The sequence below is a fragment of the Aspergillus caelatus genome (genome assembly GCF_009193585.1).
Source record: "Aspergillus caelatus strain CBS 763.97 unplaced genomic scaffold BDV27scaffold_48, whole genome shotgun sequence".
Lineage (NCBI taxonomy): Eukaryota > Fungi > Ascomycota > Eurotiomycetes > Eurotiales > Aspergillaceae > Aspergillus > Aspergillus caelatus.
This window is the reverse complement of record NW_022475311.1, coordinates 114,233-139,536: the sequence shown is the minus strand read 5'-3', so window position 1 is coordinate 139,536 and position 25,304 is coordinate 114,233. Positions and strand designations below refer to the sequence as shown.

General features: G+C 48.6%; 11 protein-coding genes across 11 annotated transcripts; 4 read left to right on the top strand and 7 right to left on the bottom strand.

Moving 5' to 3' along the window:
- The first annotated feature begins 347 nt into the window (after positions 1 to 347).
- On the top strand, positions 348 to 2,942 carry BDV27DRAFT_88662 (putative C6 transcription factor). The gene is made up of 5 exons (XM_032077873.1): positions 348 to 908; positions 981 to 1,346; positions 1,397 to 1,731; positions 1,782 to 2,132; positions 2,187 to 2,942. The coding sequence occupies exons 1-5, from the start codon at positions 504 to 506 to the stop codon at positions 2,851 to 2,853; spliced, it is 2,124 nt and encodes a 707-aa protein (XP_031929722.1). The 5' UTR covers positions 348 to 503; the 3' UTR covers positions 2,854 to 2,942.
- A 680-nt stretch (positions 2,943 to 3,622) lies between these two features.
- Positions 3,623 to 4,327, bottom strand: BDV27DRAFT_88664 (uncharacterized protein). Its single transcript, XM_032077874.1, has one exon. The coding sequence runs from the start codon at positions 4,314 to 4,316 to the stop codon at positions 3,711 to 3,713; it is 606 nt and encodes a 201-aa protein (XP_031929721.1). The 5' UTR covers positions 4,317 to 4,327; the 3' UTR covers positions 3,623 to 3,710.
- Positions 4,328 to 5,028: 701 nt separating this feature from the next.
- BDV27DRAFT_143501 (sulfatase family protein) lies at positions 5,029 to 7,060 on the top strand (the record flags this gene model as incomplete). The annotated part of the gene is made up of 5 exons (XM_032070106.1): positions 5,029 to 5,371; positions 5,424 to 5,908; positions 5,973 to 6,477; positions 6,539 to 6,660; positions 6,719 to 7,060. The coding sequence occupies 5 exons, from the start codon at positions 5,029 to 5,031 to the stop codon at positions 7,058 to 7,060; spliced, it is 1,797 nt and encodes a 598-aa protein (XP_031929720.1).
- Positions 7,061 to 7,577: 517 nt separating this feature from the next.
- On the bottom strand, positions 7,578 to 8,480 carry BDV27DRAFT_170651 (uncharacterized protein; the record flags this gene model as incomplete). The annotated part of the gene is made up of 2 exons (XM_032075369.1): positions 7,578 to 7,686; positions 7,750 to 8,480. 2 exons carry the CDS (start codon positions 8,478 to 8,480, stop codon positions 7,578 to 7,580), a joined length of 840 nt encoding a protein of 279 aa, XP_031929719.1.
- A 1,725-nt stretch (positions 8,481 to 10,205) lies between these two features.
- BDV27DRAFT_170650 (Six-hairpin glycosidase-like protein) lies at positions 10,206 to 11,760 on the bottom strand (the record flags this gene model as incomplete). Its single annotated transcript, XM_032075368.1, has 4 exons — positions 10,206 to 10,310; positions 10,375 to 11,054; positions 11,184 to 11,269; positions 11,366 to 11,760. The coding sequence occupies 4 exons, from the start codon at positions 11,758 to 11,760 to the stop codon at positions 10,206 to 10,208; spliced, it is 1,266 nt and encodes a 421-aa protein (XP_031929718.1).
- Positions 11,761 to 12,107: 347 nt separating this feature from the next.
- Positions 12,108 to 13,888, bottom strand: BDV27DRAFT_170649 (putative MFS alpha-glucoside transporter; the record flags this gene model as incomplete). Its single annotated transcript, XM_032075367.1, has 4 exons — positions 12,108 to 12,225; positions 12,298 to 12,550; positions 12,616 to 13,646; positions 13,710 to 13,888. 4 exons carry the CDS (start codon positions 13,886 to 13,888, stop codon positions 12,108 to 12,110), a joined length of 1,581 nt encoding a protein of 526 aa, XP_031929717.1.
- Positions 13,889 to 15,298: 1,410 nt separating this feature from the next.
- Positions 15,299 to 16,872, bottom strand: BDV27DRAFT_143497 (glycoside hydrolase family 1 protein; the record flags this gene model as incomplete). The annotated part of the gene is made up of 2 exons (XM_032070104.1): positions 15,299 to 15,432; positions 15,486 to 16,872. 2 exons carry the CDS (start codon positions 16,870 to 16,872, stop codon positions 15,299 to 15,301), a joined length of 1,521 nt encoding a protein of 506 aa, XP_031929716.1.
- Positions 16,873 to 17,275: 403 nt separating this feature from the next.
- On the top strand, positions 17,276 to 20,017 carry BDV27DRAFT_170648 (alpha-L-rhamnosidase; the record flags this gene model as incomplete). The annotated part of the gene is made up of 2 exons (XM_032075366.1): positions 17,276 to 19,051; positions 19,112 to 20,017. 2 exons carry the CDS (start codon positions 17,276 to 17,278, stop codon positions 20,015 to 20,017), a joined length of 2,682 nt encoding a protein of 893 aa, XP_031929715.1.
- A 19-nt stretch (positions 20,018 to 20,036) lies between these two features.
- Positions 20,037 to 20,865, bottom strand: BDV27DRAFT_125080 (GFA family protein). Its single transcript, XM_032066245.1, has 3 exons — positions 20,704 to 20,865; positions 20,485 to 20,647; positions 20,037 to 20,428 (listed from the first exon to the last, which is right to left on the bottom strand). The coding sequence occupies exons 1-3, from the start codon at positions 20,767 to 20,769 to the stop codon at positions 20,229 to 20,231; spliced, it is 429 nt and encodes a 142-aa protein (XP_031929714.1). The 5' UTR covers positions 20,770 to 20,865; the 3' UTR covers positions 20,037 to 20,228.
- A 1,157-nt stretch (positions 20,866 to 22,022) lies between these two features.
- BDV27DRAFT_88645 (hemerythrin HHE cation binding domain-containing protein) lies at positions 22,023 to 22,970 on the top strand. The gene is made up of 2 exons (XM_032077872.1): positions 22,023 to 22,371; positions 22,447 to 22,970. Exons 1-2 carry the CDS (start codon positions 22,033 to 22,035, stop codon positions 22,771 to 22,773), a joined length of 666 nt encoding a protein of 221 aa, XP_031929713.1. The 5' UTR covers positions 22,023 to 22,032; the 3' UTR covers positions 22,774 to 22,970.
- Positions 22,971 to 24,303: 1,333 nt separating this feature from the next.
- On the bottom strand, positions 24,304 to 25,172 carry BDV27DRAFT_170646 (rhamnogalacturonan acetylesterase; the record flags this gene model as incomplete). Its single annotated transcript, XM_032075365.1, has 2 exons — positions 24,304 to 24,725; positions 24,783 to 25,172. 2 exons carry the CDS (start codon positions 25,170 to 25,172, stop codon positions 24,372 to 24,374), a joined length of 744 nt encoding a protein of 247 aa, XP_031929712.1. The 3' UTR covers positions 24,304 to 24,371.
- Between the last annotated feature and the right edge of the window lie 132 nt (positions 25,173 to 25,304).

The window sequence follows — 25,304 nt, the reverse complement described above, 5'->3', positions numbered from 1 at the left end:
GAGTCGCCAGACGCCAAACGACCTCTCGGATATAATATCCAGAAGGAACACCGGGCTTCCCACGGTAAGGGCCCTAAATATTCATCCATTCAAGAGGTCGAATTCTACAGTCGCGTATACTGGATGGCAAAAAAATGTCAGGCCATGATTACATCATGACGACAAACGATCGCAGCCCTAATGCCACGTGACCCAGAAGTTCTAGGCCGGTCTCATTGGTCGGGGGCTGCCACGTGACCATCGCGTTCCCCGGAGCCATTCATTCCACCCAGTGGCAGCCTCCATTAAGACCGGAAAAGTCCCTCTTTTTTTTCCCTCTACTCCCATGTCCTTAGTAGCGCCACCCGTTCAATCACTATTGCCCGCCCCAATGGCGTCACCGGACTAACGACCCTTATTTTTTCGGGCAATTCCCGCTCTACAGGCTCGACCACGAGACAGGAACTATCAATGGACGACCTGTATCTTTTGCATGCCTCCGGTCGAGTACTACGAATATAAGTATGCTGAGTGATCCCACCGACGGTGCGCTGTCGCGCATGGGCGCGTCCAGCCGGGAATCATCTTCCGACACAGGCCAGACCTTGACTAGCGCGGGGAACCCTAAGATCCGGATTGAGCGCTTAAAGACCGCCGCCCCCGTCATCGCTCACCGCCAACGCACCAGTCGGGCGTGCGCCCCGTGTCATCAGAGGAAGACCAAGTGTGACGGCCAAAAGCCTCAATGCAAACAATGTCGTCAATTAGCCATCCCTTGTATCTACATGGGGTCAAAGAGGGAACGACAAAAGTGGGCCTTGGAATCCGTCCAAGCGAAGATCCAATCTTATGAGTCCTTGTTGCAACGAATCATTATCGATAGTAGCGAGGATCCATCCAAGTTCAAGTTGATTGAAGAACTGATCACGGTATGTATGTCCGACTGTCAGGCATACGGCAGGAAGTATTCAGCGCTGCGGGCTATGCTAATACACATCCAGAGACACTTTGAAGGCACGCCGACGATACTTGCTCCGCTTCTGGCGCTAGGGTCTCCAGCGGACCGAAGCCCGTCCCCGTCCAAACATGGCCTATCACTGTACCGAATGCTTGCCGCGTGGATATCCCATGCCCGTAGTGAGACCCAACCACTAGTGCAGAAACCAGTAATCCAGATCACCCAAATTCATCGTTGGACCTTGCTGGTGAACAATGACGCGGCGAGTCATCTATTATCGCTTTACTTTACGTGGGAGAACCCGACCTGGCAACTGATTGACAAGGATGTGTTCATCCGCGACCTGGAACGTGGACACGGAAAGTTTTGTTCCCCATTATTGGTTACCGTCTTACTCTTTTTTGGCTGTGTACGTGTTGCTGTCGACCGGAATGGAGCGACGACTAACTAAGGGTTCAGAGTCTATCCTATAATCTAGATAAAATCACCGATCGACGAATGGAAAAGCTGCTCAGCAAGGATTTATATACTGAAATCCAGCGTCTGTGGGAGATCGAAAAACACCTCGAGAGTCTTCCCACGGCGCAGTCCAGTATCCTGATTGGGTTACTCTGCTGTACCTTTGGCCTAGATAGATTCGGTACCCGGTACATCATGCATGGTGCTCAACTATGCCTCGACTTAGGGCTCCAGGATGAGTTCCCCTTATACTTCTATGGCGACTCACCGGATGAAGATGGTCAACTCGCTAGGTGTCATAAGTTGGTTTCCTGGGCGGTGTACGATGTTCAAGGGTAAGAGACACCTACCGGCTTCAAAATGTTTCTATCTAACTCGTCCACAGCCTTGCTTCTCAAGTTTACAGAAAGGTACCAGCCTGGAAAGAGCCTCCGCCCGTAAAATTCTCCCCAATTGAAGCAGCAGGATTAGATGCAGGCATTGAATGGTGCCCCTATCCATTCATGTCTCCTATTTCCCAGCCATTCTTCGTCACGGCGGCGTGCTTCAGGTCTGACCTAGTTACTATAGTTCATCAAATTGCCAAGTTTGCCCTTCGGTTTCCAGATGAGGTCATGAATAATGATGATTGGGATTACGGCTACCAATTGTACCGAAAACTCCTTCAGTGGAAGGCCGCCCTGCCACCTGTTCTTCTACTTGAAAATAATACCACACCGCACGTAATCTGCTTACAGTTAGCTATCCCCTTACACCTTGTTGCATGTTCGGTGACTGATAGATATTGTAGTGAATATTACCATGCAACGATTGCATCTCTTTGCCAGGTCTTCTGTGCAAACCTGGGCTCGACGGATAACCAGATTCCGAATCCGAACGAGTTTGATCCATACACAATAATGTCGCAGGCTTTAGATGACATGGGGTCCTTGGTATTGCTATTTAAACGCTGCCACGGGTGGAAGTCTCTCCCGGTCGTCATGCTGCACTATTTTTGTGTCGCAGGGGTTCACTCAGTGTCGAAGCTGAGTGCTCATGAACCGAAGTGGAGCTATGTTCTGGAGGACTGCGTGGTGGGCCTTTGGCATATGAGTTTGGGGTGGGGTCGATTATGTACAGCATTCCTCCGGACGATCGAACTGGTCCTGAAGCAAAGCAATCCGGACCCGTCTCTCGTGCCTTCCCGGGTCGTCGAGATATTCACAAAACTAAACGAGGGCGCTTTGTGGACGGTGACGGACATCTCATCCCTGGCGGCCGATTATGTGGTTCATCACGTACCCACCCGAGCGGACTCGAGTTCGAGCCCATGGTCTGCTTACCGATCCCAAGGCTTACAGAATCTTATCCATGATATGGATAACCTTTCCATCCATCTAAGCTCTGAATCACCGGAGTCCCTATCGTCCGTCAAGACCCCGTATGATTCTCGCAGTTCCGAAGATCCCGACATGTGAGGTGTCTGTGTGATTATTTGGGGTTAATACTCTATGCTACTAACACCATCTGGGAATCATGCACTACGTCGGAGCAGGGGTGCTTCTTCATCTATGATGCCTCTTTCCTAGTCACACTGTACACGTGATGTGGCGGACGGCATTGGCGTGCGGTTTGAAGGTGTTTCTAAAATATGAGTCAAACCGCTGTCTGCAGAGGTTGTTGCAAGCTAGAGCTATCGCCATGGCGCCAGTCGCCTGTCTTTATCGAGACACCTTGCTCATCCCCACACGGGAAGATCTTCACGAACTCTAATACCCATTTACTATGAGAAAACGACGTGGCGAGAACACGGTGCCGCATTTCGTGAAGGTGATGGATATACACACGAACAGTATATAGAGTTCACCTAATTCGCCGTGGAACGGCCCACAGCCCCCATATTACGGGATGACCATCTTAATAGCATACTCAACCTGGTTCATTCAGATGCACGTGGCTTCCTATCCTGACGAAGGTTTCTGAGGTTGTCTGCAGGGGCAAAAGACTTCTGTCACCTTCCCTCATCTTCAATTCAAGAGTCACAGCGTCTTTAGATGGCAACCAGCTTGCCAACTAATCCAATGTATCGCGAACAAACTCATCTAATTATAATAGTTTCTGATTCGAAGTGTTGCTTGGCCTCCCGTGCCCCTCTGGTTTTTGTTCCATAATGATGAGAGTGAAGTACATAAAGACGTTATTTATCGCTGATATCACACTTAAAAGTACTTGTATGTATAAGATTATACTATGTACAATTATATAGATCTTAATTTGAATCTATGCAATTTTGAAAACGCTATATCTCAAACACCACCTCCTCATCCCAACCTAATCAATCCTTAGAAGGTTGTGAAGCAGTCCGAAATAAGCCCCGAAGCGCATTAATAACGTATTTCTCCGAGGAGCGCTTCTTCTCATCACGAAAGATACCCACATCTTCTTCTTTCACTACCTCCGTCTCACTAATTCCCCTCCGCCGCCTCCAATTCATCTCTGTATTCGTAACATACCCCTCCCTATACATCGGTCCGTAGAACTTCTTTGCCTCCTCCCTCGGTCTCCACCTGAGAATATCATAAGAGCTAGCCCTCGTCATCGCCGCATCACGATCCCGAGTCGTCATATTCGAACCCCCGTCGACAACATGTACATTGACCGCACGAGAGCGGAATTCATCGCCCATCAATATATTCTCAGTGGGAGTCACGAAAATAGTTATATGTGATGGAGGGATAGGATACGCAAGGAGATAATCCAATGTGGCCCTGTCCACACCAGCGACGGGGCCGATCACAAAGCGATGTCCACGTTCAATGGCAGCGTTGATTTTGGGTACGTAGTGCGTGTGGAAATAGGTGTTGTCTCGGCCTATGTCCAGAGGGCCGGAGATAAATGCTATCTCTGGATTTCGGGGGTTTGTTGAGTCTGGGGATGTCATGTTGTATTTTTGGGGGGAAATTGAGATTCGATCCAGGAGGATGGTGGTGGTTTATATAGGGCAAGGCGGAGTTGGGTGGTGTCAGCCTTATGGGGCTGTGCGCTTGGAGTGGGGAATTATGCTTGGCAGTTGATTTATTTGTTAGCGCATTGCAGCATGGGTAAGTCGAAGGACTTATAGTTCTGGTATTATGCTTGGCTTGTAGGAGTTTTGTAATCATTGGTGGACTGGTAGGGTGTTCAGAAATTAGCAATATTTCGTCAAAATCTGGCCACAGAATCGAGATGATGGCTGAAGTAGATATGCGATTGCAATGTAGGGTTCGTCAATAGTATGCGATTTTTGATTGCTAGGAAGAAACAGCATGCTGTACTATATGACTAGTATGTATTCATAATGCAGCATTAAAGCCTGGCGCTGGTTCACATAAGGTATTGGTCCATGCGCAGCCATGCACGAATGGTAGATACCCACAATGCCACTGCCAATCGAAAAATGAAAGTCAACGATCGACTAGGCATGATGGGGCAGTAAGCCTGTACTAGCATGGGCCTTCGCTTGCTCGGCACGGACTCTGGTGTTGACATGATGCTGCCATCGGATGTCGCGATGGCGTGCTTTTAGTCTCGCATTAGATTGATAACAACAAGGATACATAAGCCGTTCTGTCTGTCTTGCACTGTTCGCTGATGCCTCCCAGTACGAGGAAACAATGAGGATATTTAATGCTAATTTAATTCTGGCCGCCTCTGTGGTGGCCCTGGATCAAGCGCCTCTTCGGCTTCAGGATGGCAGTGGTGGGAATATCCCCGACATCATCCGGCACAATGACACCCACGGGCGTCCGAACATTGTTTTTATTTTAGTGGATGATCAAGACTTGCAGATGGACTCATTGTCCTACACACCACATACGAACCACTACATCAGAGACCAGGGAGTCTTCTATAAAAATCACTTCGTCACAACAGCGTTGTGTTGTCCGTCCCGTGTGAGCCTGTGGACCGGAAAGCAGGCGCATAATACCAACGTCACGGAAATCTATCCACCATATGGTACGTTTCGTGAGATTAATGAAAACGACCTCCAAGCTTACACTTTGTCTAGGAGGATATCCGAAATTCGTCTCCGAAGGACACAACGAAAACTGGCTGCCGCTGTGGCTTCAAGACGCCGGATATAACACCTACTACAGTGGCAAGCTCTTCAACGCGCACACTGTGGATAACTACAATTTGCCATTCGCCAAAGGCTTCAATGCTTCCGACTTTGTTCTGGACCCCTACACTTACCAATACCTCAACCCGGTCTATCAACGAAATCATGACCCGCCCGTTTCCTACTCCGGACAACACACCATCGACGTCCTGAGGAATAAAGCACTGGGCTTACTCGATGACGCCGTCGCAGAGCGCCACGAAAGACCCTTCTTTCTCACTATTGCGCCAATTGCGCCGCATTCCAACTTTGAAATGACCAATGCGAGCGACTACACAACGTTTCGCTTTTCGGCGCCGATTCCGTTGGAACGGCACAAGAATCTGTTCCCCGAGGCGAAGGTGCCGCGGACGGAGCATTTTAATCCTGATACGGTATGTTTTTGTCTCTATTGTTCAGTAAAATGAATTTTAACTCTAATATTAATCCTCAAAACAGCCCAGCGGAGTCAACTGGATCAGTACTCTCCCCAAGCAAAGCCAAAGCAGTATCGATTCCAACGACGAGTTCTACCGTGCCCGTCTACGCGCGCTCCAAGGAGTTGATGAAATTGTCGAACAGGTCGTCCAGCGTCTTGAAGATGCAGGCGTCCTCGACAATACGTATATTTTCTATACATCTGACAATGGCTATCACATCGGCCAACACCGATTGCATCCCGGCAAGGAATGTGGCTTTGAGGAGGATATTCGTGTACCGATGTTCATTCGAGGACCTGGTATCCCGGTTGGTGAGGAGGTCGACTTTGTGACAACGCATATTGATTTAGCACCTACTATTTTCGGGATAGCTGGATTGGATCTCAAGGAAGAATTTGACGGCACTCCCGTACCTCTGACAGCAAGGGAAGTGGAAGAGGAGAAATCATCGAAGAGTCGTCATGAGCATGTCAATGTGGAATATTGGGGCAAAGCAGGATTTGAAGGCGAGATGAGCAGGGCTCGTAAGTCACTCAATTATTGTCGTTCGTTTACTAACGGTCTTTGCTGATGTTTTAACTCCAGCGGACGGAGGACCCATTGCCTTCCGGAACAATACCTACAAGGCTCTAAGAGTCTTAGGGGAGGGTTATAATCTCTATTACTCCGTATGGTGTACGAATGAGCATGAACTGTATGATCTAACAGTGAGTATCTTTCGTTGTACACCCATTCCACGAAGTCATGTCACTTATTCAACGACAGGCCGATCCTTATGAACTTAATAATCTTCATCCATCTGTTTCCGGCAACAGCGAGCAACAGTTACTTAGGTATCCCATTGAAAAGGTCATCTCCCGCTTAGATGCCCTGCTGCTTGTTCTGAAGTCCTGCAAGGGATCTACTTGTGTGAAGCCATGGGAAGTCCTTCACCCCGCAGGGGATGTCCAAACTCTGAATGATGCTCTGGGCGATGCCTTTGACGTGTTCTATGATGAACAGGTTAAGGTTGAGTATGGATGGTGTGAGGAGGGATATATCGTGGATGCTGAAGGACCGCAGGTTCCTTCTATATATCAGGGGACTCGATGGAGTGACTGGTGGTGATTTTATCTCCATTCTCCTTCTTCAGGTTGAAATTGAAAAGGTATATTACCCGGTAGAATATGTGAGGAATAAAATGTACATATATACAGCCATGATCTCAAGTCGCTTTGAATATTGGCTTGAACAGAGTGGTTATACAAAAATGAATATACGAGTGATTAATTGGCTGATAACCCTAGGAAGCTCGCGTTCCTACTATGGTAACAAGGGTGCTTCTGAGATATCAAACAAGCACGCAAAACAGCTTGTCACACTACCTGTCTAGACTGCAACTAATGTCTTGTTTTTAGTGTAATAGAAACATGCAGCTGCTGTATTGTTCTTAACTTAATCACGAATATCCAGCCTCAATACAAGCAAGTAGTATATTGAAATGGATATAAGCTTTAATACAGTGCTGAGAATATAATTTCTTGTTTCCTCTTTGGGGTAAACCGCGCTGTTGTACCCTGATAGCAAATCTCCCTAGGATGAGTTCCAACGAGTCAGACGACTGAATGGAACCAAGTACAGCCATTTAGAAGAAAGCACGAGCAGCGAGAGCAACAACACCAGTGAGGAGAGCGCCGAAGTGGAGCTGATTGTTCGAGGCAGCACCGGTGAACAGAGGGTTAAGGCTGGAGGAACTGTTTAAGAATTCATTCAATTAATATCGCATTCACCAACACTGCAAATTTGTAAGTACTTACGTCAGGTTGCCAGAGAACTTGCCAGAGGAGGTAGCGGCAGGCACAGGGGACATGTAGGTGGAACTGCCAGACACAACAGTCACGCTGGGGCAGCTTCCGGGGTGAGCTGGATTACAGCCACCAGGGATTCCGGCGACACTGCTGAAGCCAGATGGGGTCACGGCGGGGACAGGGGAGAGGTAGGTCGAGCTACCAGACACCACAGTCACGCTGGGGCAGCTTCCAGGATGGGCGGGGTTACAGCCACCGGGGATCCCAGTGGGAGTAGGACAGCTGCCAGGGTGCGCTGGGTTGCAACCGCCGGGGATTTCAGTTGGAGTGGGACAGCTACCTGGGTGAGCAGGGTTGCATCCACCGGGGATTTGGGTAGACTCAGGGCAGCTGCCAGGATGAGCTGGGTTGCAGCCCAGTCCGCCCGGGATTTCAGTAGATTCGGGACAGCTTCCAGGGTGTGCTGGGTTGCAGCCACCTGGGATTTCAGTTGGCGTAGGGCAGCTACCTGGATGAGCAGGATTGCAACCACCTGGAATCTGGGTTGACTCAGGGCAGCTACCTGGATGAGCAGGGTTGCAGCCAAGACCACCGGGAATCTCAGTCGTTGTCTCAGGACAGCTACCAGGGTGCGCTGGGTTGCAACCACCTGGGATCTCAGTGGGCGCAGGGCCTTCCGGTGCTACTGCCGCGTAGGCTCCGGAGAGCAGAAGGACGGCAGTCAAATGAGTGAGTTGCATTTTGATGGTTAGAAAAGATTGTAGTGGAAGATAAGTTAGTTCCTAGCGACGATACGCGACGGCAGTCGAAATGAGCGGATGGGATGCAAAAGGAGTGTCTGAGGTTGGCCAATAGATTGCGCTCAATGCGACCAGGTCAAGGGGAACAATGTTCTTATATCATAATTGGTATGGTATATCGGGTCTGTTCCGAGACATGAATCTTCCGAAGAGCCATCCACCGGGATCTTTTGCCAGCTATGGAAAGCTATTGCGGTGAAACGTCCCAGAACACAAAGAGAATAGATCCAAAACATCAATAGATGGAGGAGAGACATGCCAAGATATAATCCCGACATAGGGCGCTATACTATCCGATGAAGCTGCGCTATGGAAATGAAGGCCAGGTTAAGAGCGGTCTTTTTTGAGTCTAGTGGTATCGATATAGGGTTAGGAACATTCATCCCTATTGTGGTAGGTGGGCAATGATCTGTGTTCGGTGAATCGTTTTTACCGAAAGGAACCTTTGCTCAAAACAGGTATGGCCAGCTGACAGTCTGTAGATCATTGTGGTATGCTATATTACGATCAACACGACTATCACATGGTTCTTGATTTTGAGACCAAGCGGCAAGCATTGACATGACGTGAAGACCAGTCCGACTGCAATCGTTCTTTCGTATACAGTAGCAGTCTGCCACGCAGAACTCGACTATACCAATTGCCGCCGGAGGAGCATTACTGTAAGATTACTATTTACATCATGGTCAGGCATAAAGAAGGATGTAGAAATCCCCATGACTTGGCTAGAAGCGCGAAGCATCACCGAGGTAGATTTGCATGCCTTAGACCCCATTCTACAATGATATGGTCTCTTATCTTGAAATTTATGCACAAAAGGTTTCGATTTCTGGAGCGCTGGCCCGGGGCAAAATCTTGTTTCTCAGTTCTCTCATGTCGCTGCAATGGGAGTGTGGGTCTTATCACAACAATTATAGGGAGTTACTGAAAGGACCGCCTAATTTAACGTAGATCGGAGAGCTAGGCTCATATATCCCATGCAGTTGTGGGCTGTCCCTTCGAGCATGTATCGAATAGCAGGTTATGTTTCACTTTGACCATTCTCACTGGGAACAGGCCTGAGACATGGTCCATTGTGAAGAGCCATACAATGCATAACGGCCCTTGGTAAGTCTATATTCGGGAGCAACTAAGCTCCGCAGTGGGTTTGGCCTGCAAATTTTAAGGGGCCTATCAGGAACAACGACCCACTTCCGAGTCTCAGGATGGCTGTGGCTCGGCCAGAACGCCGACTTTCGCAAATTCAATGACTCCGGACCTGTAGCTATTTTTATGGTGTTTTTGTTGGCGGCAAGTTAGGCTGATCTTCTTGCTACTGTGGACCAAGGTAATGCTTTTCGGGTCGGTCATATAAGAGGAACCCTGGTTTTTATTTTTATAGCTTCTGTTCTTTGTGAGATTTTAGCCGAGCAATAAAGGTGGTCACTGTGTTTTACTCCTGGGAAACCATGACAATGTCAAATTACGCACTGGTTGGAGTATTGGGGTTGTTGCGGCAATGTAATGCCTTATAGAAATCAATGTTTTTTGGATGATCCGAAGGTGATGATGTTTGAACAAGGACTACTTCATTTGACTACCTACATACTTACGTCTATCATGGGAATAGGAAATCAACCAATGGACTTTGTTTTTGTTCTCTAAATCAGAAGGTAAGGACGATCCTTAAGTTGTAGACACATTAGCGGCACGCTCGTGCTCCACGCTTGCGAGAACAAAGGAGGAAGAACCATGCAAGCTGTTGTAGAGGAGGGGCTGATGGACGTAATACTAAAGTTGTTCCACCTGTTAGCTGGTTACTACTCAAGAGATACCTGTTCCAGGAAAGGCAAACCTCATAAGTTGCATTCGAGCTCAAACTACAGACGGATACTGTGCCATTATAGCCCAGTGTTCCATTCTTGTTGTCAACCACGAAGTTTTCGAGAAGATGACCATAGCATTTACTGGCGAGGGCTGCGGGTACCGGGGCTTTCTCAGGAATGCCGTGCAAATAGCCAAGTCGGGCACCCTTGTAGAGCGCATACGTGAACATCGCTGATCCACTTGACTCGATGTAATTGCCCTCTCTGTTCGAATCCGTCATAACCTGCCACCAGCAACCAGTCTCTGCATCAGCCGCGGCCATGACGGCAGTAGAAAGCGCAACAAATCGCTGGTGCACATGATCCCACTGCTCCTGGCTGAGAACACCTTGCTGGCGTGAAATCTCCAGAATGTCTACTAAGGCCATCATATACCAACCCAAAGAGCGACTCCACACAATTGGACTTCCACCCGTGACAGGATTCGCCCAGACAGCTGTTTTCGATGCGTCATATCCGTGTACCAGTAAGCCGGTGTTGTTCTGACGACAATGGGACCAAAGGAGGTCGAGTTGATAAACGAGATCCTTTCCTACAGCGCTACTGTTCGATGTCGCGAACTGGGCCGTGTAGGTGGAATAGAAAGGGATGAGAGAGTACATCCCATCAAGATAACTCCAGTTAGGGTACTTGAAATACCAGTATCCCCCTATTCATTGATCAGCATTTATTAACGATGAAAAACGTATACAGGCAAGTGATTAGTGGTGGTCGTGTTTCTGATTGAACTTCGTTTTCTATGCTTTTGCCCATTCATATTTCCAGGGTATCTACGTACCATATTGGTTTCTAGGCTGCAGATGGATGGACTGCTGCAACGCATCCAGCGCCGCCTTATATGTTTCGTTTCCTGTTCTCTCATATCTATCTGTTTGTGAGCTCAACACCTTTTTTCCCGGTGGAACGAGGGCCATCTGATCGAGATATAATCCGAGCTGGGGGTTTATCTAATCAACGTACTGGTAGAACAGACCATTCCCATCCGAAAATCTGTCAAGAGGATACTGAGTATCCTTGGTGGCATTCAGAAGCCAAGGCGTGACGCTCTGCGTACTTGCTTCGAGGTAGGCGTCCCAATCGGCCTGTGCGCAGGCGCTTTCCGGGGAGCCATAGTACTCTTTCAACCGTAGAATGGCGTTTTGGAAAACACCTATTTGTAGAAAGGTTGACGCTTCCGGCGTCGTTCCCGCTGGCAAGACTGCCTGGCCGCGAGAGATGACACTGTCGGCCATCCAGGCTGAATAAGGACGCGCGTCCGCATTGCAGGACGATGGCGATGGTACCGCTGCTCCATGGGAGGTGAAAAGGAGTGGTAGAAGTAAGGAAGACACTACTATTGATTTAAAACTAGCCATGGTAGCCAAGACCCGTAAAGTTGTATAATTAGTTCAGGGTACGTGAAGAAGTTGGACGCGAAAATCGGATTCCAGGGGCTGGGGCTGATCTTTACCGAATTCAGCAATCTTATCAGATTCACAATTCGACGCGACAAGATTAAAATGTAACAGTATGTGGACATTGTTCCTCCTCTACTCTGTACAATACCTTTGATCCCAAGAAAGCCCGACCCCGAACTAGAAAAATGGTAAAAAAAAAAAAAGATTCCCATCTGTGAAATCGATATCTTTGACAGCATTGCAGTACCTGCTCTCACTCTCACGCCAATTGTTTATCGCGCACATCAGCGTGGAATGAGATACTCTCAGCTATCCTCCTCTCTCCTGATCTGGACAAGACGTTGGGTAGCGGTTTCTGTTTTGTGGAATCGCCATGGCTTAATCTTCCTCTCGAACAATTCGTCCAACTCAGCGGCAGAGCGACTGGGTAAATATATATTTAGCATACCCGGACTTTCATATAGAAATCTGAGCTCCTAAATGGTGACAACTTACCCAGAAGTCTCTGGAATTAAGAACCACATTCCAAGGGTAAATGGAAAACCGACCCCAGCATAGAACCAACCTGTCTTTAGGCCCCAGTCCCACTTGTTGACGTTCGTCATGTAAGGGACTAGGTTGCTCATCACCACACCTACGATGCAGGTTACAGCTGCACCGAATCCTGCCGTGTAGGGTCGTAGTCGCTGGGACGAGATCTCGCCAATATAACCCCAACCTGTTGCGCCGTTCGCAGCTAGACCAACATCTATACAATGAGTTATTAGCTAATGCTCACATAGATCAAAAGTCTGTATCCTGGCGGTGGCTTACTCCAAAGGCAAGCGAAGAACACGAAAGCATATGTAGACCCATTGCTCTGGGAAACAACGCCAACGATGCCGATAGCCACACAAGCGAGCCATGACAGTGTGGTGCCCCCACAGGCCAGCCATCGTCTGCCTAGGCGGTCGGCTACCGCCACGAGAACCAGAACCGTGGCAATTTGGATAGATGTAGTAATGACTTTAATTTTGAAGGGGTCGCTCAGACCAGCCTGCTGGAAGAAGTACGTCCCAAACGTGCTGAAGAGCGTGAGCCCGATGAGCTGTTGCGTGGTGTTCGTCCACAACGTGATGACAGTGCGTAGGCCATCAGTTCCACGGAATATGGAGTACCACCTCTCTCTTCGCTGCTCGGCTGCTATGGCCCGCTCGTGCTCAACTGCGAGGGACAAGACACTAAGTTGTTGATCCACGTTATAGCCCGGAACCCCATGATAAAGTCGCAAGAGCTCCTTTCTGGCTCGATCAGTCTTACCAGCGTCGATACACCAAGCAGGGGACTCAGGCACGACAATATATATCAGGAACATTATGCCAATCTGAGCCCATTGGGTATAAACGGGTATCAAGTAATTCATAGGATGATCGTGGGCCAGATGCTGCAGAGCAACCTGTGCAAAGAAGGAACCAAGTGACCACCAGAAACTATAGCACATCAATAGACCACCACGAATACGATTCGGTGCGACCTCAGCAATGTAAGTTGGTACCGTGGACTGTAGACATCCGACACCAATCCCAGCAAGTAGTTTGCCGACGAGCCATGCCTGCCACGACCTCGACAGACTTTCCGCGAGCACGCTACTCACAAGAATCACCCAGAATGTGTACATCGCCGTCTTCCTACCATACCTACTTGACAGGAACGGTAGTGAAACCATCCCGACGATTTGACCACAGGACATGATGGAGCTCCATCCAGCAAGGATCGGCGACGCCAGAGCGGGCTTTCCGTCCTTTCCAATTTCAGTGGCAAACTGCGCGACGAATCCTTTATTAGCGATAATGCTGGCATTGATTCTGGTACACACTGTCAGTTCATCGGACACCTATGCATTCTGGGACCTTAGGGCTATAACTGACCCAACCTGATATCCATCGGTAGCCGCACTGAAAGCCATGGCGAAGCATACGATCGTGCAAACTTTGAATGTTTTGATCGTTTCCCAGATTCCTAGATCCTCATACCCCGACACAGCTTGGCCTTTTGTTGCAGCATCCAGTGTAGCCTCCGAAGGCTTCACTACTCCCTCGCCCGACATTTCGACATGTTCAACCGAAGACTTAGACTGTCCAGCGTTTGTTGCCATTGTTTCCAGGGTACCAAAGAAAGTACTTCATGTGCTAGGAGGAAAGGTGTACCAAGATGAAGGATGGGAATGAACTCCAAGAGAACGGTGCCCTTAAGAGCGTGAAGGCCTTGCATTGTGGCTTGACCATGCCCCCTTGGAGAGTCACGAGAAAACCTTCTCCTGTCCAAAGTCAGTATAATGCGTTATCAATTTCAACAGGGTGAGTATAGCCGAGGTTGATAGTGAGTGAAACCTCCAGGCCTGGCGGGCAGGACTGTTTCGGTGCCCAGGCTTGTGCCCCTTTGGGCTCGGTCTCACATACCCCGGAGTTTGAGGCAACGAAGTCAAATCTTATGTTTATTAAATTTGTCCAACCCACCGGGGAACAAGCGTTAGTCACACTATATGCAGACCCCGCGGTAAGCTACCATATTGTATGACCATCCAATTGGCCATAGTCCGAGAACAGGGGACAATCGAAAGTCAAAGCCAGTCTACGGGGTAATTAAATCCGGGGTACAGATACTACTAGCGGTGTTTCTTTGCTGGTAAAGAAGGATGAAGCGATTAAATCCAAAGAACCTAAGCCAACTACGTTCGGATATCAGAATATAGCCTATTTGGAAAGCTGCCCGTTGCTTGCCACCGGAAAGTCATACTTCACAACAGCCCCAATGATGGGGTGGCTTGCATGATCGTGGTTTCTAGTATCTCCCTGGCTGGTCCTAAGTATATAGCAGTGCAAATGGTGGAATGGACGAATTAGCCCATCCATACCGTTACGCGTGTAATATGCTATGTGCTAACGTATCACCAACCGTAGGCCCTGAGGACCAGAGAAGGATGATAGTTTACTTTACTCTAGTGCGACAGACCTACGATCTCTCACGAAGTACCCCACATCAAAAACGGTCTAGCCCAGACAGTTGTAAAAGAGGGCATCCATGCACTAACATAGGACCGGTTGGGGCTTCGTAAACCATACCAATTCGGGAAAGAAGCACGATTCGATCTACAAGGAATCCCGTATCTTAGTCCCCTACGTTAAGCCAGGAGGGTAGAAAGAGGCAGTCTGAACCATGATGGCAGTTCCCATTGGAGCGTATTACTCCCATCGGGTGCTCCGATTGGCACTGGGAGCCCCAGTCGAGACTAATTTCTCACATATCTTCTACTGAAATACGCAATACGAATTGAGAGCCAATTCTAGCTTTCACCCACCGTGGAAGCCCAAGAAATGTGAAAGCCAAAGATTAAGCTTGCACTTTGGCTAAGTATTCATCGAGTGCAACATATGTTGGTAAAGGGTGGTCTAGATGGCATTTGCATAGTATGCTATTTCTACAGACAGAGGCTGCTATGGCTAATCGATTCATCCACCTATCTCCGGCTTGTGGCCCTACGTTTCTCGAAACTCTCCTGTAGATACTTTGCCGATTGTTTGGGTGTGCGGACTAAGGTTGTGAAATCGACATGTGTGATTCCATAGCGTGGGCCATAGCCCGCAGACCATTCTGTTTCAAGAAAGGTTAGTGTGCAGCCATGAGTTCCGAGGGGACAGACGTACCGAAGTTATCCATTAATGACCAGATGTAGTAGCCCTCGACTTTAACCCCGTCATCATAAATGGCCCGGGAAATAGCATCGAGATACAGCCCAAAGTACCGAATGCGGAACTGGTCGTCTAGGGCTTGCTCCTTTGTCATCTGACTTTCGCCGGGACAGGGACATCCATTCTCAGTGATTACGATTGGTCGACTATAGCGTTCCCAGACCCAGTTCAGCAACTTCCGGAACCCTGCGGGTGTCACCCGTAGCCAGGACATGCCAGACAGAGGTCCCATGGTCTTCCCCTCGCTGTTGGTGGGCCCTTCCTCCACATTACCGGTGCAGTCATCGTCCGCCGGTGGGTCAGGTAGGGCTCGTGCGTATTTCGTCGTGTAATGGTTCATACCATAGAACGAGTTGATTGGGGCTGAGCGAAGGAGAAGGTCCAGCTCTTCCGATGTAAATTCAGGTAAACGACTGCCCAGCTGAGCTCGCATGGGGGCTGGATAATCCTTTCCCAGGAAGACGGGGTCGCCAAACCAACCGATGTAAAACTCCAAGCGACGCTGAGCAGCTAACCGATGTTCTTCGCTGGCCGCATCCCACGGCTCATAAAAGTGTCCATTCAGGACGATTGAAATATCCCCTTTCTGTGTGCGTTGAAAGTCCGTCGCGTAGGCCTGCACAGCAGCAGTATGAGCAAGGATGATGGTGTGGCCGACACGCCATGGCTCAGTTCGAGAATCACCACCTGTTGTACTGCTGCGACCGGGAGCAAGCACCCCACTATGATGCCCAAAAATTGAAATAATATAGGGCTCATTGAATGTGATCCACCGTTTGACACGATCACCAAAACGTGAAAAGCACAACCGCGCATAATGTTCAAAGTCCGCTTGAAACTCGGCGGTATTCAAGAAGGCCCCGTAGCGATCATAGATCCCTTGCGGTACGTCCCAATGATAGATGGTCACAACAGGCTCAATATGATGCTCCAAGAGACAGTCGATGAGCTTATTGTAGAATGCGATTCCTTTCTCATTTATCGGATCGTCACGTCCGCCCAGAGGGATAATTCGGGTCCAGGCGATGGAGAAACGATACACATCCACACCGTATGAGGCCATCAACTCAACATCCTCTGCAATACGATTGTAGTGATCACAGGTGATGTCTCCATTTTCCCCGTTGGTACGAGAAGGGTCAAGGTGAGTGAACGTGTCCCAGATGGACTTCCCTTTGCCGTCCTGGAAGGCGCCGCCTTCAACCTGATACGCAGCTGTAGCAGTGCCCCAGGCAAAGTGTCGAGGTAGCGGCAGCTCCTCTACAGCAGGGAGACCGTCTTGAACCAAATGACTGGCATCCTGGGGGACATCGTCCTCCGCCTTAAACATATTCACGTTCATATTGGTTGTTTGTTTGAAATAAATCAGATGAAATTGCGGCAATAGCGCGTGCCTTGACATTAATAACATATTTTTATATACTCCTCATCATGTAAGAACCAAATGGGAAAGATAAAAGGACATTTTGCTTAGCAAAACATTGAGTGGAGTTTGATGAAAGCACCAAAAATAATCCTTGCAAATCAGCCATTGATGGAACCATGTTCAGCCAAACATAACGCAACACAGAGATCTCGTGCCCGCGAGGGGGTATGAGAGTCCCACCAAGCTCGGACTATTTCGCTCATAATAAACCCGAAGCGATGAAGGTCTTTCATATGCTTTGACGATCGGTGTTCCAAGGTGAGGTCCAGCTCTGTTTTCTCCCCTTCCATTTCACCCGCAGTCCGATCCAGAACTTGCAATGGCCTTGGTTACTAACGTTCAATTCGAGCATTACCATCCTCCTAATACTCTTGGGGTCCAGGAGAGGGAGCCTCGCATCTCGTGGCGTTTCAAGAATGTCCTCAGGCATTTTCGACAAGAGGGTTATGAGATACAGATATTCGACTCTGAGCATACTCTCCTCTCAACTGTTAAACGTACTTCGCAGCAGTTTTACCTAGTCCCATGGCCGTCTGATCAACCCCTAAACTCACGACAGAAAGTCTACTTGCGCGTTAGGGTGTGGGATGGAGAGGGGTACATATCACCATGGAGTGAAGAGGCTTGTCTAGAGACGGGCCTCTTGGAGCGCAGCGATTGGCAGTGTGAGCGTATCGCTGCGCCCTGGGGACCTCAAACTACCGAGCCCACCCCAGAGGATTTGTACCGAAAAGAGTTCTCTCTCGCTGGAACTGTCCGTCAAGGGCGCCTATATGTTACTTCACAGGGTGTTTATGAGGCGGAGATCAATGGCCGCCGAGTAGGTGACTACTTCATGGCCCCTGGTTGGACTACATACGACGGAAGATTACAATATCAGACTTACGATGTCACCTCCATGCTTTCAGTTGATATAAATTGTATCGGAGTCCGTGTCGCGGAAGGCTGGTTCTGTGGCCGTATTGGATTTGAAGGAGGACACCGTAACATTTGGGGTCCGCACACTTCCCTGATGGCGCAGCTTGAGGTCACTTACACCGACGGGAGAGTTGATACTATCTCATCCGACCGCTCATGGGTTGTTACGACCGGACCTATTCGACTGGCAGAAATATACGACGGAGAGAAATATGATGCCACGCGAGAAATCCCCTGTTGGTCATCCTCAACTAATGCTTTGCATCCTGTCTGGAAGCCGGTCCTGCTCATGGATCCATTGTCCGACTCGGTCCGGCTCACTGCAGGCATTAGTGAGCCTGTCCGGAGGACTGAAGTCGTTCCGCCCATTCAGAAAATAGTCACATTGTCAGGCAAGATAATACTCGATTTTGGCCAGAACCTAGTCGGCTATCTCAGACTCAAGAATATCAAAGGCCCCCGTGGCCACACTATAAGACTGTCTCATGCAGAAGTCCTAGAACATCAAGAGCTGGGAACCAGACCACTCCGGATTTGCCAGGCGATCGATGAGTATACGCTTAAGGGGGAGGCTCATGGAGAGTATTATGAGCCCCGCTTCACTTTCCACGGATTTCGGTACGTGCAGATTGATGGGTGGGAAGGGGATGCGGACTTGGAGATGTCTGCAGAAGCTGTTGTCTGTCATACAGACATGAAGCAAGTTGGTACATTCTCATGCTCCGATTCGCTTTTGAACCAGCTTTATAAGAATGTCTGCTGGGGCATGAGAGGCAATTTCCTCTCTGTGCCAACCGACTGCCCTCAACGTGATGAGCGGCTAGGCTGGTCCGGCGACTTGGCGTTGTTTGCCCCGACAGCAACACTCATTTACGACTGCTTCAACATGCTTGGGAACTGGCTAGTCGATGTAGAACATGATCAGAATGTCCTCGGAGGAGTTCCAGCGATGGTCACTCCCAATGCGACACTCCCAGACCCCATATGGTGCAGGCGTATCCCATGCGCTATTTGGCATGACGTTACTATTTTGGCTCCATGGGCGCTTTACCAGGAGACAGGAGACAGGAATATTCTTGTTCAGCAGTACGCAAGCATGATAACGTGGCTGAAATGGTTACCACGAAATCAAACTGGGTCCATCCACCTGTGGGATACAACCATTTTCCAACTCGGGGTGCGTATAGTAGTTCGGCGCTCCCAGCTCTAATAGTAGTTTGCTGACTATTTATTCCAGGATTGGCTTGATCCTGCTGCTCCACCAGATGCCCCGTGGAAGGGCGCTACTGATGCGAAATTGGTTGCCAATGCTTTCCTAATCCACAGCTTAGACTACATGTCACGCATCGCTGGTATTCTCGGGAAAGGCGCTGACCGGGAGAGGTTCACGGCAGAGTTGAAGGAGGCCCGGAAAGAGTTTCAAGATGAATATGTCACTCCCAACGGTCGCATAACTTCAGACTCCCAAGCAGCATACGCACTCGCGATTTGCTTTGGTCTACTAACGGCCTCACAGCGAGTCCGTGCGGGTAACCGCCTGGTCGAGCTAGTCCGGAAGAACGAATTCAAGATAGGTACCGGTTTCGCGGGCACACCATATCTCTGCGAGGCACTCACACTGACGGGGCACATTCAAGTCGCATACACCATGCTTCTAGAAACGAAATGTCCGTCGTGGCTTTATCCAGTAACAATGGGTGCAACTACGGTCTGGGAACGATGGGACAGTATGTTGCCGGATGGTAGTATTAACCCCGGGGAGATGACATCGTTCAACCACTACGCTTTTGGCGCTATCGCAAAGTTTCTTTTTGAGAGGATCGCAGGCCTGCAGAGGCTTGAGCCGGGTTGGAAGCGGTTTCGTGTGGCGCCCTCTATCGGAGCAGAGTTTACAAATGCATCGGCGTCTCATGTAACGCCGTATGGTCAAGCTTCGTGCTCGTGGGAAACAATCCATGTCGGGAAGGGACTAGATAGGATCCATTTGAGCGTCATTGTGCCCTATGGGTCAACTTGTGAGGTTGTATATCCAACTGAATCCGGAGAGGAGACAGAGACTGTTGGACATGGTGAATGGTCATTCGAAGCTATCTTCAAGAGGGACTACGAGTGGCCAGTTCAGCCTCTACCACCCAAATCTTAGGACCTGAGAAGAGGATTTTCAATCCAAGAGGAACAGACGCACACATGATTCCATTCACGAATAATGAAGCGGATCGTCATTTCCTTTTATTTTCTTTTCTTCAGTCGTTTCTAAGTAGGGTAGGTGAGGTGGAAGCATACTACAGGACTAGTCGTTGCCTCCTTCACCGTATCCAACGTTGTTCATAAATATAGTCATTCTTTTAATATAACTAGGGAAGCGGAGGCATGCCGATGAATTGGTCGACTCCTGCCAGAGGACACATCCATTTTACCCGACCGAGTTTATAAATCTCCGCCTTGGGCTTTTGCCGATCCAGATACTCAATATCATCAAAAATCCCGGCCCGAAGAATAGTGATATCCTCGGGATCCCCTGACGGCTTGATCTTGTGCCCGTAGATTGGTGTCCCTGCGAATCCTCTTTAGTTAATAGCTTCTCTAATTCCGGAACTGCCCATCACGCACCACAATCCGAACAGAAATAGTTCTTGATATGATTTCCGCTGTCGGCTCTTTTGGCCACTTCCTTGGGACTGCCAGATATTTTCAGGTCCGCCTTGTGGACCACGAAGCTATAGGTGAAAAGAGTCCCCGTCAATTTGCGACAGTCATAGCAGTGACATAATGCCTTTTCCGATATGTCAATACTCCATTGGATATTTTCCGGTGGGAGAATATACTCACTGACATAATGGGCTCGCCGTTATATTCGACACGGATCTTTCCGCAGAAGCAGCCGCCGACAACCATAACGAAGGAGGGAGTAAATGCTGAATTAGGTGTGTAATAGTATGAAAAGTTCGGAGGATGAATATTTTTTCTATCTTTAAAAACCGGCCGGGGTAAAGGAAATTAGTCATCCCTGGAGAAATCTTAGTAAGAGCGATATAACATAACTTGATGTTGAGCGTTGAGGACCAATCTCAACGGTCCCGCTCCCGTAAATCTCCACTGCGGACCCCAACCATACGAGGCTATACACTATAAGAGACGTCTATGGTGTCCGGGCATTTTTAGGTGGTCGGATGGGATTTGGCAGAAGAAAACGGGTTAATCCACTATAGAATCGGCATAAGCCACGTACAAAGTTTAGGTCCACGATATCATAGCTTCGCCCGTATAAAGCTTAACAGCGAAGCGCCGAGGGTTGCAGGCCAGATCTGGAAATCCACGACCGAGCATCACCGGTGGAAAAGCGGACGAAGACCGGGGTTTCTACACCAGAAGATCCGAGAAGGTTGGCCTATATGATTTAGCATAGGTCGAAGTATATTTGTATACACTAGTACAAGGTACCGTAGTGAAGATGGAAACATCTTTCGTAGTCTCAAACTACCCAAATGCACCACTGCCACCTCTTTATGGTCAACGTTAGCGCCATTCGGGAGCGTAGAGAAAGGACCCAGCGTACAAGGATGCACCATTCGCTCTAGGGTCTTACTATAGCGATTGCCCCCTTACAACAACACAAGCCATAAGTATTACTCCATTGTGGAGGCTGTGCTCACGATTAGCGAACTTCAAGTACGTATGATAGGGCCAAGGGCGGCCTAGACAGGCCTAGAAGCGGACCGTGGGTCTGTCAAGGTCTTCAAAAACATTTACAGGATGAAGGCAGAATAGGATGCCTGCTAATGCGAGGGTCTTATTCTCTGGAATGATTAAATGGCAAACGATTGGTGGGTTATCGCTCCGCAAATGTGGAGGAATCTTTGGAATATGTTCATATTTCCTTCATGTTGAACCTTGGATCGGGAATCTTAATTGGAACTATTCACTAGAAACCGGATTAGTTGCTAAGCCATCGTTGGCTGGCCTCAAGGCGAAGCCATGGATATCTACGTTACTGCTCATGCATGTCATTCTTACGGATACATGGCGACGTTGAACTATCAACCTGTAAATTTGAGGTTATAAATTGGCTCTATGCTATTCCTTGTAATGTCTACCATATCACTGGTACTCCATACAGATCAACGAATGAAAGTCTGAATTTCTGCTTCTGATGATAACATGTATTCCTCACGATATTTATCCAAAGCACTCAGGTCCCCCACACAGTACAGTCTCACCAGAACTACTCTTCGAGCCGGACGAGGTTTCCGTACCACTGCCCCGGTAGCGACTCGCGTGTCCGAATTGATCAAGAACGATCATCGCGAACTAGAGGATGCTTATAATCAAATTTTGAGCGCTAAAACTAATGATGACAAGGAACGATGGCAGAACCAATTCACCTGGGAGCTCGCCCGGCATTCCATCGGGGAAGAGCTCGTGGTATACCCGCGGATGGAGAAAGTGCTCAACAATGGCAAAACGATGGCGGATCATGATCGACATGAACATCAGATAGTGAGGCTTCTTAATTCATTTCCTTCCCTCGGCAGTCAGCCACGATAGAGGTTACTGACGGGTATCTCTTCAAAGGTAAAGGAAGACCTCTACAAATTCCAAGGACTTCAGCCCGATGACCCCGAGTTCATTCCCACCCTTAAAACTCTCTGGGCCAACTTAGCGCAGCACATCAAGGAGGAAGAAACCCAAGAACTCCCGGCTCTCGAACATGTTCTGAGTGAATCCGACTCTGATAGCATGGCGCGCTCATTCGGTCGCACTAAGAAGTTCGTTCCTACTCGTAGTCATCCGGCAGCACCTGATAAGCCCCCTTATGAGACGGTTGCTGGGTTGATGTCGGCACCGATGGATCGCTTAGGCGATATGCTGAGGAGGTTCCCCGATGAAGCAAAATCCTAAGGTTTCAGTTTTTTGGCCTTAAGCATTGCGACTATAGTGTATCCAGTATATTTATGAAGTCGTTCCAGTTTGCTTTATTCGGAGTACAGGTAGCTGACAATGGTCAATTCAAGGAATGTATAAATGACGTTATTAACAGGTTGTTCGCAGGTTGGCATTTAAGCAACCCTTTGTCGAAAAGGATTCCAATAAAACAGGCCTCCGTATCGTCTCGCTGGTGTGTAATTCTCTTACCAGGTTTCTCAGTTACCATCACCTGCTTCTTAACCAAAATTGAAGTTTTGGTGGACATCTGACGTACATAAAACGTAAGAAATATGAGAATTAGGTTATAGTGTGGCGGTACCAACGTGAGACTCCAGCCACATAAAAAGACCCGTTCAGGTCCCGGTACTTCCACCTCAACATCTACTACCAGTCAGTGAAGTCAAAGTATTTTGAAAATGGCCGTTTCATCCTATCAGCAACCTCAAGAGTCGTCTGCCGATACCGTTGCTACCAAGTCCAAACCCACACGGGCGTCTCAGCGGCAGACCCTAAGGCGACAGTATTCAACCGAAGCCTCACATTTCCTTACAAGCTTTTACAACAACTTCTCCCATCGGAAGTTGTCAGCGAAGGCGACGCGAAATAACCCCGATGAACCTCTTGGCGGTCTCGACTCGCGAGTGTAGGGACTCCTCAAGTCTGTTTTCCAACGCGACTTGCCAACTATGGATCTGAACGTCGCTGTTCCCTTGTGAGAACAAGGTAAAATCAAGGCAAAGTACCTATTCTTGAGAAGGTTAGGTTTACCAAGATTAACCTCAAATTAACGATTAGTTACTTGTAACTAACGGATGGTTTCAAAGTTGATAATAGAGTTCAGGAGGAATGGAAGGTTGAAAGTCACCACATGTGTTCATTGAGACGTTTGTATGTAGATAAACGTCTTAAGTCTGATAGTCCGACATTACATGAGATTGTTATATTGGCTTTTATTCTCTAGACATGCGAACGCACGCCAATAGTGTTGACTTCGTGGTCCGCAGTTTAATATCTGCAATAGAGGCATCGGCCCGCAGGGCCAATCGGCGCATAAGGAGAATATTTGGCCAAATCAAACTGTCTATAGAGTAGAACAATATTCAGTATAGCAGAGATTCCCGTTCCTGCGTAGGATATCTGGGCAACTGCAACTCCGACCAAGTTGGGCGAAACGCTGCACTCAGGAATCGGAAGAATAGAGGATAATCCTTGGCATGAAGTACGTCATTTCATATAAACGACGTGTCCTGAATGGCAGGGGATCCTCTCGCGTTATATTTGTGCCGAGGCCTGCGCGTTATGGCTGACGATAGGGCCGAATAAATGACGGCTATAGTATAAGCCATTAATTTACCAAATAGAGAATCCTTTAGAAAAGGGATTATTATTCGGATACTGGAAACTAGCTATAATTGGGATCAAGCTCATAAATGAGTCATGCAATTACTAGTATATACGATCTCAACAACAGTCAATCGAAATATAATATAATACCAACTGCTTTGGACACTCTCTCCCTAACATATCATATTGCACATATCTACTACTGTCCACTATGGTAGATGAATCCATTATTCATCCCCCGTGGCATATTCACCATTGGCGATCTTCTCACTCAATGCTTCATTGGATTCGAAGTACGCACTGAGATCCTCGCGTGCCTCCAACAGGAGGTCAAGGGTCATCCGACCAAAAACCGCCTCGCCCGCAGTATTCAAGTGTGTTCGGTCGTCACTAGCAAGGTTATACTTCATAGCGTTTTCCTCGCCAATGGCGTTGACATAGTTCGTGCTGGCCAAGTTCAGGTCGAGGTATTGGATGCCAACGGCCTTGGCAGCGGCGATGGTCGCATCGCTCCAGTCCTTAAGGTCTTGTTTAACCTCATCGCCGTCAAAGTTCCGACGAGTAAGGGAAGTGATGAAGATCTGTCCATATCATCAGTACATATATTCCAATCAGGTAGATGCGAACCGAAGCCGTACAGGGGTTCCACCAGCCTCCTGGATGTCAGTAGCGATACTCTCAAGATTCGACGTGAACTCGTCCAGGGTAAGGACCTTCTGGTCGTTGTGACCAAACTGAATAGTAACGATCGGTTCATAGTTGGCGGCGTTGGCTCCAATACTTTCAATGAGGTCGTCCCATCTTCCATCGGATTTCCAGGTAACGGTGGTACTTCCGCTCTTTGCCCTGTTCTCACCCTTGGCTGGGTCCTTCAGGTAGGCTAAAAGGCCATCGCCCCAACCACCGTTTACAGCAACGGTAGAGTCACCGATGAGAAACAGGTAAGGTGCCTTTGCTGCGCGAGCGACAGGACTTGCCTGGACTTGGCTCAACAGAGTGGCAACGAGTCCAAGAGCGCCGATTCTCATGTCGACAATGGTTAATTTAATATGATGAGGATATAGTTGTAGAGGGTAACGGCGGGTGTAGATAGGAGGAAACAGAGATTCTCGACAGGTGAATGATTAGAAAGGCTCAGGAGCATTGCGTTCTATTTATAG

What these genes read in the sequence shown, in the direction of transcription:
- BDV27DRAFT_88645 (XM_032077872.1), top strand. Translation starts at nt 22,033, where the DNA reads ATGTATTCCTCACGATATTTATCCAAAGCACTCAGGTCCCCCACACAG. An exon ending in ATCGACATGAACATCAGATA is followed by an intron (nt 22,372 to 22,446) that starts GTGAGGCTTCTT and finishes ATCTCTTCAAAG; the next exon opens with GTAAAGGAAGACCTCTACAA.
- BDV27DRAFT_88662 (XM_032077873.1), top strand. Translation starts at nt 504, where the DNA reads ATGCTGAGTGATCCCACCGACGGTGCGCTGTCGCGCATGGGCGCGTCC. An exon ending in TCTTACTCTTTTTTGGCTGT is followed by an intron (nt 1,347 to 1,396) that starts GTACGTGTTGCT and finishes CTAAGGGTTCAG; the next exon opens with AGTCTATCCTATAATCTAGA. An exon ending in GCGGTGTACGATGTTCAAGG is followed by an intron (nt 1,732 to 1,781) that starts GTAAGAGACACC and finishes ACTCGTCCACAG; the next exon opens with CCTTGCTTCTCAAGTTTACA.
- BDV27DRAFT_88664 (XM_032077874.1), bottom strand. Translation starts at nt 4,316, where the DNA reads ATGACATCCCCAGACTCAACAAACCCCCGAAATCCAGAGATAGCATTT.
- BDV27DRAFT_125080 (XM_032066245.1), bottom strand. Translation starts at nt 20,769, where the DNA reads ATGGTTGTCGGCGGCTGCTTCTGCGGAAAGATCCGTGTCGAATATAAC. An exon ending in ACGGCGAGCCCATTATGTCA is followed by an intron (nt 20,648 to 20,703) that starts GTGAGTATATTC and finishes ATATCGGAAAAG; the next exon opens with GCATTATGTCACTGCTATGA. An exon ending in CTATTTCTGTTCGGATTGTG is followed by an intron (nt 20,429 to 20,484) that starts GTGCGTGATGGG and finishes GAGGATTCGCAG; the next exon opens with GGACACCAATCTACGGGCAC.